Raw genomic sequence first — 12,341 nt, forward strand, 5'->3', positions numbered from 1 at the left:
GAAACAAGTATTCAGGGAGGTGCCAATAAAATTATATTGCTAGAAGTGACCTGAGAAAATACTCCATAGTATTTTCATAGGTGGAGTAAGTATATAATGGAATAAACAGAATGAAAACAAATCCATCAGTAATTTCCATTTTGTTCTTATTCAACATCTATCTTCAATGTTTTTTATACTAAAGAGACCTAGTTCTTTTAGTTCTGGTAAAGGGAGAGAGGAGATGAGGGAAGTAAGTAGAATGTTCATTCTTCTCAGGAGACTAAGTGCCATAAAAAAATTAAGTTCCTTTTCAAATGTAGACCTTAATTATACATCACTCTTTTATGCTCTAGTCCCATTTCTACTTTTTTAATGACAATTGTATTGTACATTTAGTATTTCTGATGCTTGAGAAATTAAAGAAAACTTCTCATAGAGTATCATGTTCAGAAATAATTCAGTACAAGGCACTTGACAAACCTAATATTTGTAGCTGAAGCAAGATAATTAACTAAAGGAAAAGGATTCCAAATTTTTAAAAGCATGCTTTTTACATGCCCCAAAAAGTTGAAGGTATTTTACCTTCACAGTTCTTCTCATCTGATTTGTCTTGGCAATTTGCATCTCCATTGCACCTAAGGACACCATCAATGCACTGCCCACTAGCACACTGAAATTGGGACTCTGAGCAGAGAGGGCAATTTAGCTCATCACTGTGGTCTTCACATTCAGTGAATCCATCACATCGCCAAGCCACAGGGATACAGTCAATCTCTCCTGTGAAACAGGTAAACTGCTGAGGAGAGCATGTTGGAGGTTCTTTAAAAAAAAAAACACAGAAGAAAAATAATAAAAATGTATTACCATCTTAGTTGCACACAATTATAAATACAACTTAATGAGGGTTTTATAACAACAAAAATAATACTAGTTCTGTATTGAGTTTCAGGGTTTATAAAATCCCTTATGCATATTATGTCATTTTATTCTCACAACAATCAGAGAAGATAGATGTTATTATCCCCATTTTACAGATAAGGAAACTGAGGGAACAGAACTTAAATGATGTGCCCAGGATTACAATTAGACTAAAAAAATTGTTAATAATCCAAAAAATCATAACTGGGGAAACCAAGACAAACATAATTCAGTGTTTTTCACTTAATGACTTCTTTTTGCATTTTTAGTAAATCTTTATTACACGTTTTCTAGAGTGTATGTGTGTGTGTGTGTGCCATAAAGAGACTTTTAAATCATTATAAAGGACATGATCCCAGATTTCCAAAGAAAAAGAGTTCTAAGGGCAAATTTTAAGTGTAGAATATAAGAAATATTTTAAATAAAATCAGCCTACAACTCATTAAGTGCTTCCTCTACTCTTCACAAAGCCTAATATATTAAATGTTCAGTCATTCAGTCATGTTCAACATTTCATTTACTCCATGGACCAAAGTAAGTCAATACTGTCTATAGGGTTTGCATTCCTTCTCTAGTGGATTAAGACAAACAGAGTGATTTGTCTTGGAAATAGGTTTTGAGTGATAATATATGTATAATCCAGTAGAATTGCTTGTTAACCCTGGGAGGGAGGAGGGAAGAGGGGAGAGACAATACGAATCATGTAACCATGGGAAAAATTTTTTTAATTAAATTAAAAAATCATAAACCGGATGATATAAGAAAAACATGGAAAGGCTTTTATCAACTGATGCAGAGCAAAGTGAGCATAGCCAAGAGAACATTGTACACAATTACTGCAATATTTTAAGGAAATCAACTCTACAACTCTATATATCTGCTCAATACAATAATCCATGACAACTACAAAGGATTCACATGAAAAACGCTATCTACCTCCAGAGACAGAATTTATGAACTCTGAGTACAGATTGCACTCTTTATTTTTCTTGCTTTTTCTTTTCTAAACTTGACTAATATGAAAATATATTTTGTATGATTTCACATGTATAATTGATATCGTGTTGCTTGCCTTCTCACTAGATGAGAGTGGCTAATGGGAAGGAAAGAATTTGGAAATCATTTTTTAAAAAAGAATGTTAAAAATAATCTTATAAAATAAAAAACTTTCACATATTCCTTTTTTTTTAAGTTAAAAAAAATAAAATTGGATTAGTAGAAACAGTAATAAGTATGGTATGTTGACAAGATAGTGAAGACACCTAAAAGACAAAGAGTAAATTTTACAGAGTAATTTGAAATAAGAATATATGATAAATGTGATGGGATCAGACTCTGGAGGGCCTCAAATCAATCAAAAAGCATTTATTCAAAACCCACCTTGTGCCAGGCACTGCTAAATACTGTGTATACAAAGATAAAAGTGAAAAGTGAAAGGCCTCATGTGGTTTTCATTCTAACAAGAAAACCAACATGTATACACGTCATCTCTTCTCCCTTTCTCTTTGCTTTCTGATCTCAATTGTAGGTATCCTTCCTCCCTCCTATATATACAGTACTTGCATTGATTTTGCATTCTGGATACATATGCGCATTGTCTCCTCCAATGGGATGTAAGCTAGATGAGGGTAGAGATAATTTTCATTTTCTGTATCTGTATCTCTCCAGCATGGAGCATAATATCTGACACACAGATGATGCTAAATGCTTACTGACAGACTCACTGAAATATATTTATAATATATGCTTTGCAAGGGAGCACACTAGCCAGCTAGGGGCATCCAGAAAGGCTTCAAATAGAAAGGGGGCAAGAGCAGTATCTTGAAACGGCTAGTAATTTCAGGAGGCAGGCACAAGAAAGGGAGGGTTTTCCAGGTACTGGGGAGAACGAATGCAAGATTAAAGACAGATGGTGTACTGTGTGTGTGTGGAATAGCAGATAGGACAGAATAAGACAGAAAGGCTGGATTTCAGAGTATAGAAAGGAGTGATGTGTAAGGAGACTTGAAGTGTAGGAATGACCATTGTGAAGTCCAGAAGTGGTATTTACCGAGTAGGGAGATGACAGTCAGTCCTGAACTTGACGAAAATCATTTTGGCATTCATATGGAGGATAGATTGGAGTGGGTAGAAGCTTAAGGCAGGAAATAATTAGAAGGTTTTGGTGAAAAAAGATGAAGATCTGAACTAGTGTGGTGACAGTATATAGTGAGAAGGAAATTATGAAAAAAGGTTGAGAGAGAAATTATTACTTGGCAACTTAACTGGAAAGGTGTGTTAAGGGAAAGGAAGGAGTTAAAGATGACAATAAAGTAATTAGGTTGAAATAGTAATAGGAAAGTTCAGAAAGAGAGAAAAGGGAGATGATCAGGGAACCACTGAAGATTTCTGAACATAAGAATGACATGAAAAGCACTTAAGGAAAATCTGTCTAGTATGGAAGAAAAAGACTAAATTAGAGGGGCCAGAAAGGTAGTAAGTAAAAATAGGAAAGAGGAGATGAATTTGAAAGATTTAATTGGGTTAATTATAATGTGGAACATAGTAAGTATTATACTAGACAATGGAGTAGATTCCTTTTTTTAGTCCAGATCTATGCATCAATGTAGAGAGAAACCAGTATGAAAACTCTCACTGATGCAGGTCAGTCTCTGATTTATTGTCTTATAACTTATTATCATTTGTCTCTTTACTGGCTCTAAGATTTAGAGTTGCCTAGGAGAAGCAAAGTGATTTGTCCATGCTCACATGTTTAATACTTATTAGGACCACAAGGCAAGTCTTTTTAACTTCTTTCTCTGGGGGAAGATAAAAAATTGATAGAGATTCCCAGATACAGACTGAAAAAAAAATAGTAATTATAGATTAGAATTCAATCAGACTCAAAGTGCTGTGAATTTAGATGAGGAAAAACCATCATTTCTAACTGAAAGTACCATGGAAAACTTCACAGAAGTAGTGGATGACCTAGGCTTTAAAGGGTAGGTAAATAGAATGTTAAGAGGTAGAAATGGGAGCTGGGAACAAATGGGTGGAGAAAGATTTTGGAATGCAATCAAAAGAATGTTTTGAGTGATTAGGTCAGAGAGATGAATCAAAAATGACTCTAAGTTTTTTAGCATGTGTGATTAAGAATTATATAGCATGGCACAGCTAGGCAGCACAGTGAATAGAGCTCTAGACCTGGAGTTGGGAAGATCTGAGTTCAAATCTGATCTCAGACACTTCCTAGCTATGTGACCCTGGGCAAATGACTTGACCCCAATTGCCTAGACCTTGCTGCTTTTCTGTCATAGAATTCATACTAAGACAGAATGAAAGAATTTTTTTTTTAATTGTATGGTTACTGAAAGGGATGTTTAGAGGGAGTTGTTTTGGGTAGGGAAAGAAAATAAACTCACTATGGGACATACCAAGCTTTAGTTGACAGCAGAATATATAAATGGAAAGGCAGCTGTAAATAAAAGATTAGAAATATGTAGGTCTGATTATCACTGGTGATGCCATATGAATGAATAAGTTCTCTGAGAAAGAGAATGTAGTGAAAAATTCAAAGGGCTTGAGAGAATTACTCACTGTTAGAAGGCCAAAACACAAATCATTTTACAATGAAGGAAACAAATATTTGCAATAAGTTACACAAACATTATGGTAGAGAAATCTTTACATTCTAAATGTGTTTTTAAAAAAAAAACAAAGCCCTTACCTTCTGTCTTAGAATCAATACTGTGTATTGGTTCCTAGGCAGAAGAGTGGTAAGGTCTAGGTGATAGGGGTTAAGTGACTTGCCCAGGATCACACAGCTGCAAAGTGTCTGAGGCCAGAATTGAACCTAAGACCTCTTGTCTCTAGGCCTGGCCACTGAGCTACAGCTGCCCCCTCGAAATGTTTTTTAAAAAGGTTTACATCCTTAACTTTGTGACTGGAACATCTTGATTTTAATGGCCTCTTTAACAATTTTTATTCTTTATCAAGAAACATAAATCATTTTTATTTTACCACAACCCATTCTTGTACCTCACATACTAAGAGGACTTACTTTCCTTTCTCAATCCTCCTGAACAACAGCTTTAAATGAACAAATATCTACATAAGTATGGTTTCCAATTTAGTGTCAAGTCACATGTGCAGGTGATTCTTGGTGCAGAAACTCCTTCTACCAATCTAGATTGGTGAGGGCTGCACAACTTAAAGAGAGGGTAGAAAGAGGCCTGGGGCCTCATAGTGATAGGTTGTGACTTGCTACACCAGGTGTCATAGGACTTGAATTCAAGTATATTTCTGAGTCCACTACTGGCTCCCTGTGTAGATATATGCCACAAAAAATGGGAAGGAGGGGGGGGGGGGAGGCGAGGGGACAAAAAGATAGAAAAAACATAAGATCAAAGATATAGAGGGAAAAGGGACCCTAGAGGCCATCCAAACTAAGTCCCTCATTTTAAAGGAAACCAAGGCCCTAGAAAGTAAAGTGACTTCCTCAATGTCATAAAAATAGTAAACATCACAGGTCTTTGGCATCTAAAGCTGACCCTGCACACCTCTCCCCCATGCCATGCTTCTTGCTGCTTTCATTCAGTCACTTGGTTTGGTTCCTTACCACTAAATTATTATTAGAACATTCATTTGCTTTATGCAATGAGGACAAACTTTTTAAGAATAGTTAGGCTTATTAATAGTAATAACACCTTAGAATGCTTTAAGATTTGTACTACAGAACACTTTCCTCATCATAGCCCTATGACAAAACACTAATCTTGGCTTATATTCTTCCTAAAGTAGAATGTACATGACAGAGATATAATAATGATGTCTAAGGCATCGGAAAATACAATTATGGCTCATGAGTTAACAAATCAGTTAGTTTTATAGGCAGTTTAAATAGATCTTGCTTTATGCAGCATATGTTCCTGGAGAGCTATATATAAAGCAAAATTTATAAGTTAGGCAATATTATGAATGTAACTGACAAAATTGCTCCACACAGCCTATACAGCAACTATTTGGGATTGGGGATTTTTTATTACTGCTTCTTATTTCATAATTCTGCAAAAGCCTTAAAACTATAGCTTCAATGAGGCATCTGAGAATGACCACTTACGAATCATAAATAGTACAGCAATCTCATTTTTATTTCAATATTATTTAAAGTAAATCACAGTATTCTGTAGGAAGCAACAAGACTAAAGTTACTTTGTCTCCTCGTTTTTTCACTTAGTACATAGAGTCTAACAGAAATTATGCAAATATACTGTATTAGCTGAGGTAAGAAGCTAAAAGTTTTCTGTCCTTAAGAATTGTCTAAGTCTGTTTCCCAATAATTGAATTAAAAGAATTTCAAAATAGCAGATTTGTACTTACTACTGCATAATCCTGGTCCTGCCTCCAGACAACACACACATCTTGACTTTTGAAAACTCTAGTCCTCAACCCTTTAGCTGCTTTGTCTTATTCTTTGTCAGAAATGTTTCTGTCAGTGAGTGGTCTCTCCACTTTATATCACTAGCCCTTCCTTGTACTCAGGATAAAAACATGTGCTGGTTCTTGACAAAAAGGACATTTTTCAAAAGGCTGTAACTGCCAAAGGACATAGACAGTGAACTACTTCACTATCTGAGAAAGTCCCTCAGTGGTCAGGTAGAAGCAAAGTCATTCAAGGAAGGATAAAGAAGTCACTGCAGAAACTACATTTAACCCTTGCTAAATTTGTTTCAGGTTCTCTCCACACTTGAAGGGACACATACTGTAAAAAGGATTTAAGCCAGCATTGAGGGAAATAACTCTCTGTAGTGGCAGTCCCAGTGGAGATGAGAAAGATGCGCAGTTTTCTATAAATGGAAGACTTTCTGAGATTGCTTTGGACAAGGAGGGAAAGATGGAACAAAAAGAGGGAATCTTTTTCATTTCTCATTCCCCTGAATAATCCTTATAATACTGGTTTCAGACCTCAACACACTGTTTTCATCAGATTTATTTTGGGATATCATTTCATACTTATGCTTACAGAGTTGGCTAAAAAATTATTTTTGTCTGGTAAATAACATTCTTTACAGTTTTTCAAGGCTAGTCTCAAAAAGATGAAATTATATTTCAGACTTCCATATTTGAAACATTTATCTAATACTATTCATAAAGTTAGAAGGGAAAAAAACCTGCTGCTTAAGAGGTATTTTTAAAAGAAACAGCTATTAACTACTGAAATAGAAAAGATAAACTGAGGAGAAACTGTTTCTTTTGCAAATGATTGCTGTCCTCTGGCTTATGACTAGAGAGAGCTACTAAGGGAACCTGAAGCTGCTTATTTGTAATGGAGGTAGAAATGAGAGATGCTGAGGGATGCTGATATACAGAGATGCTGGTACACAGGGGAATTGCTTTGGGGAAATGCTCTGGGGTTTGCCTACTGATCCCTACTGAAGGCTGATGGACCAGTATATCTTTCTAATCTCCTCCTCCCTTTCACTCCCTCCCTTCTCCAACCCTCTTCTTCCTGCCACCCTCTCTTCCCAATTCTTCTTGAAGCCTTTGGCTTCTTCCCTCCCCACTGAGTGAATTATAGAGATACTCTTTTCTTTTCCTCTTTCAAGTCAAGGGGTTTATTGGGATAACAGGATGGGAAACTGAGGTAAGAGGGATGAGGATGTCCCTAATCTAAAATGAGGAAGAATTTGAGGGTTTGAGAAAGTAATCCAGTCACAAACTGTGACTCTAAGACATTTAGAGAGATGGAGGACAACAGCTGTTTAAGATCTTTCTTCTTCATCACAAAGTCAGCAAAGTCTCTCAACTTAATTTCTGAAGCCTCCCCCCCACCCCCCCAGGGTCTTTCAGTCTGAGACAACTCCCCAAGAGAGAAAACAAAGTTCAAAGTCTCTCAGTTTCTCCTGGCCAGCTCAACTCTTAAATAGACCACCAACTCCAAAGCCAAGTTTCTGCCCTGGTCAGCTTCAACTGCCCAGAGCTAGAGAGACAGAGACAAAGTCAAATTTTTTTTCTTCTTCTCTGTGTAGCCAGAAAACCCCAACTGCCACCCCTGAGAACATTCCATTTGGAACCTTCTTCTTGATTGACAGGCAGGTCCCCAGCCTTGGTTCTTGCATCTTGGCTTACAAGTCCTCTTGCCATGTCTCTACCACACTACCAATCCCCAAGTCTATTATAGCAACATAAAGACTAAAGCAGGAAGCATTTTCAGTTCTCGAAGACACACATTTGATATTGTGGTCTGTGAGGAGTATGTTTGGATAACCTTCAAGTTTTGCTAGAAGTTTCCTTCCTTTGGATATTTTTCTAAATATAATAGTCATTCTAGATAACAGTGGGCTGAGACTGCTGGAGATGAAATAATTCATTTTTTGTTACCTACCTTTTTAAAAAAACACATTTAGAGTCTGTGACACTACTTCAATCCCCAGCATTTATTTTCTATTCTACAAGGAACCCAGAAATAAGCTTTTTTAACATATTTAAATTATATTGTCCCAGGACTGGACTTATATCTTTCATGCTGATTATGGCTCCAGCAGTAGAATATCAATATACTTTGGTACACAAAAGAGGTAATAAAGTGTAGTGGATAGAGAGCTGGCCTTGGTGCCAAGAAGATCTAAATTTAAATCTTGCTTCTGCTTTATACTAGTTATATATGAACCTGAGCAAATCACTTAAATTCTTAGTTCTCTAAATAACTCTCTAACACTATAAGTTGAAGAGAAAATGATTGGCAATGATGGAGTGGAGTTTCTTCATAGGAGAGTTCCCTATAGCAATGAAATCACAGGTCCAGTATCCATCTTAACCATAGTTAATTAAATTGAATTTGCAAAAACTAACCACCTAATTTATGATTCAAGGGTTTGATTCCAAGACAATCCAGGGCAATGTTCAAAGTGAAGTAAGGGAATACAAAAAACATTTACTACTTTCATTCAAGTAACTATAGTAACCCAAAGACCTACCTCCACAAGACAGTTCATCCTGAAGTAGGACCAGATGCACTGGACAAGAGCACCTTGTTGTACCATCTCCTTTCACAAGACAAATGTGTGAACAACCACCATTATCCTGAGAACATGGATGCTGTCCTATAAATTAAAAAGAAAAGTCCAAATTTATCAACACAAGTAGATACTAAGAAACTCACAGTTCTCTCCTTCTAAGAAACTTTCAATTCCTCTTTAACTACTAATAAAAATCAAGGGTATATTGTGATTTTCTAAATAGTTTAGACAGAAATCTTTGCTAAGATATTCTCTCCCTTGATTTAAATTATATAAACTCTAAGATACTGTGTCAACATAAATTCTTCACATACATTAGTGAGGTAGTTTATAAAGCATTTATATTCCTTGCAGTGTACTAAGTGCTAAGAATACAAAGATGAAAGTAAAATAGTTTCTGACTTCAGGAAATTCATACACTTTACATAAGAAAACAATGTGCTCACAAATATAACATGAACTTCAACAGTCACTCCTCTGAAACAACACATACTGTCACAGTATCTGTACTAAGTGCTAGAATGTTGATCTCTACAGTTTAATTCTCTTTCTTTGAGGAAACCGGAGTTTAATTCTCGTTCATGTGAAAATGTGAACTGTGATAGCAGAAGAGAGAATAGTAAACAAAAGCTAGAAAAAAGTAATTCCTAAAGAGAACTGGATTTAAGCCTTATCTTGTGAAGAAAAACGAGGAGAATATGAGGGGGTGGAGGCTTTTAACTCTTGTCATGAGAGAAATGAATGGTGGGACTGAATAATGAATGAGAAATCAGCAGTTGCAGCAACAGTTAAAGATAACTTTGGCTGGGATAATCTTCACAGATGACATATAGTAACTCATAAGAAGTCTTTGTTTTTTGACAATTACATTGTTAATAAATATATATCAAGTCACCTTTATGTTTATTTAAGCTTATGAGATAAAGGGGTTTGACATAGAGAAAAAATTAAAAGCTTATGGAAAAAAGAGATTTCTCTATTGTTTAAAAAACAGGAGTAGGAAATCAGAGCTAACTGATTAATAAACAGTTTGAGTAATTAATAATGACATCTCAAACTATATTATCATCTCAAATTTTTCAGGAAGTTACAAATACTTTAAATATATATATATATATATGTGTATATATATAATTATTATAGTTACACATGTTTAAAGATGTAATAGACAGAATTTGTTGTTCAGTCGTGTCCAATTCTTCATGATCTCATGGATCATAGCATGCCAATGCTGTCCACAGAGTTTTCTTGGCAGAGATACTGGAGTGGTTTGCCATTTCCTTCTCCAGTGGATTAAGGCAAACAAAGATTAAATGGCTAGCCCAGAGTCACACAGTCAGAGCCTGAGCTCATATTAGAACTAGGGTTTTCTAGGACTAGAGCCTAGACTGAGCTGGGTGGTTTCCTCAATTGACAGAATACATAGGATCAAAAAATTGGAATGCAGAGGTTCCTCACAGGTAGGTCACCATTAATCCTCCATTTGACAAATGAGGAAACTGAAGTGAGACGATGCTAAGTAACTGGCCAAGGACACTCACATGACAGTGTGAGACTCGGAGTCAGGATGATCAGGAACCCATTCCCTGTGTGGCCCTGGGCAAGTCACTTCTCTCTCAGCCTCTGTACAACAAGGACAATCACAGTACCTCTCTCCCAGGTGGTTGTGAGGATCACATGCCACAATACACAGCCAGTGCTTTGCAAACATTAAAGCACTATACATGGGATCATTATTATTGCTATTAGCTCTTCCTATGAATAGCTATAAAGAGCTGCCAAACAGGGGACCAGAGAGATGAAGTGGCCTGCCCAAGGCGCCATAGTGGGGCATGACCATGAGACTTCCTGATTCTGCTGACATCTCTTTTATCTACTACCAAAATCTTATTCATATGGCATTATCACTTTTTTTTTAAGTCTTCACCTTCTGTCTTAGAATCAATACTATATAATACAAAAGAGCAATAAGGGCTAAGCCATGGGAATAAAGTGACCTGCCTAGGGTCACACATCTAGGAAATGTGTGAGGCCAGATTTGAACCCAGGATCTACAAACTCCAGGACTGGATCTCTACCCACTGAGCTACCTGGCTGCTCTTATCATCTCTCAGAAAAGATAAAACTATATATTTTTTTGTTGCAAATAACTCTTAATTGCAAATGTCATTAGAAGATAAAATCTGAATGCTAAATCTTGGCAAATTATATCCTATTGAATACATAAAAACAACTTACATTTAAATAACACTTTAAATTGGAAAATTTGCTTTATTTACCACCTTAGGAGGCAGAAAGTGCAAATATTATTATCCTCCTTTTACAGATGAGAAAATTGAATCTCTGAGGGATTTAAATGTCTTGCCCATAGTCACACAGCAGTCAAGTATCTAGAGGTAGTATTCAAATTCAAGTCTACTAACTCCTAGTCCAGCATTCTTTCCATCACGTCATACTACCTTTCAATACAGTTATATTACAGCTTAAGTAAAATAAAAATATAGATGGTATTTATTGCCATCCTATTATTTTCCTCTTAAAACTTGTTTTAAGTATTCAAAAAAGATATAAAACTACAATAATCCTTTCTATATTTGGCTCCAAAAGCATTAGTTTCTTTGGTACTATTAAGATGCCTTAAGTAATATCTGTGACTATAAATATAGATAACACTAAAGTGATGAATGAGCTTCAGTTGCTGTCAACTCTGAATTCTCTTTAAATGCTTTTGAAATTGGATAATATAGCAAAAACCAAGAAGGGAAAGAATATACAGTATTTCATTGACCAAACTCACTCCTGAAGCAACCAATTTCTAAATTTTCATTTCTTATTTAATAGCAGATTATCATATAACTGAATTATCAAAAATGGGGAAAGAGAGCAAAGAAAAATTTGCATATGTTGGGCAAAAAGTATCATAGGACATCTATATTAGAAATGCAAGAGGGGGCACAGTTGGGTGGCTCAGTGAGTTGATAGACCTAGAGACAGGAGGTCTTGGGTTCAAATTTGGCCTCAGACACTTCCTAGCTGTGTGATCCTGGGAAAGTCACTTAACCCCCATTGCCTAGCCCTTACCACTCTTCTATCTTGGAACCAATACACAGTATTGATTCTAAGATGGAAAGTAAGAGTTAAAAAAAAAAGAAATACAAGATAAACAACACAGAAAAAGTATAGGAAAGATCTAGAGAATTAAAAGGAATTAGTGGAACATTTTATTTTCTTCAAATGGTCTAATGTATTTATTAATTTTATAAATTCAGGTTAATTATGTAACAAACCAAATGCTATAGTAATGAAATGTTCAGTACAGATGAGTACAATTATGGATGTAACAAATGCTGGGAAACTAAAAAAAAAAAAGTTTCTTTTCTGAGGTTGGGGGGAGGGTTAAACGTCATTGAGGTTAAAATAAATCAATTCTTTTTAGCCAGAATT

General features: G+C 35.7%; 1 protein-coding gene across 4 annotated transcripts in view; it reads right to left on the minus strand.

The window, feature by feature from the left end:
- The window catches only part of LRP6 (LDL receptor related protein 6), a 127,277-nt gene that overhangs the window by 12,595 nt on the left and 102,341 nt on the right, over positions 1-12,341 (minus strand). For 3 of the 4 annotated variants that reach the window (XM_056799159.1, XM_007503717.2, XM_007503716.2), the window contains 2 exons: positions 8,856-8,981; positions 565-801 (listed from right to left, as the gene is read on the minus strand). In XM_056799159.1, coding sequence (XP_056655137.1) covers positions 565-801; positions 8,856-8,981 — 363 coding nt within the window. The remainder of the gene's footprint in view (positions 1-564; positions 802-8,855; positions 8,982-12,341) is intronic. The other variant, XM_007503718.3, reaches the window with a different exon arrangement.

The sequence above is a fragment of the Monodelphis domestica genome, chromosome 5 (genome assembly GCF_027887165.1).
Source record: "Monodelphis domestica isolate mMonDom1 chromosome 5, mMonDom1.pri, whole genome shotgun sequence".
In the NCBI taxonomy this organism is placed as follows: Eukaryota; Metazoa; Chordata; class Mammalia; order Didelphimorphia; family Didelphidae; genus Monodelphis; species Monodelphis domestica.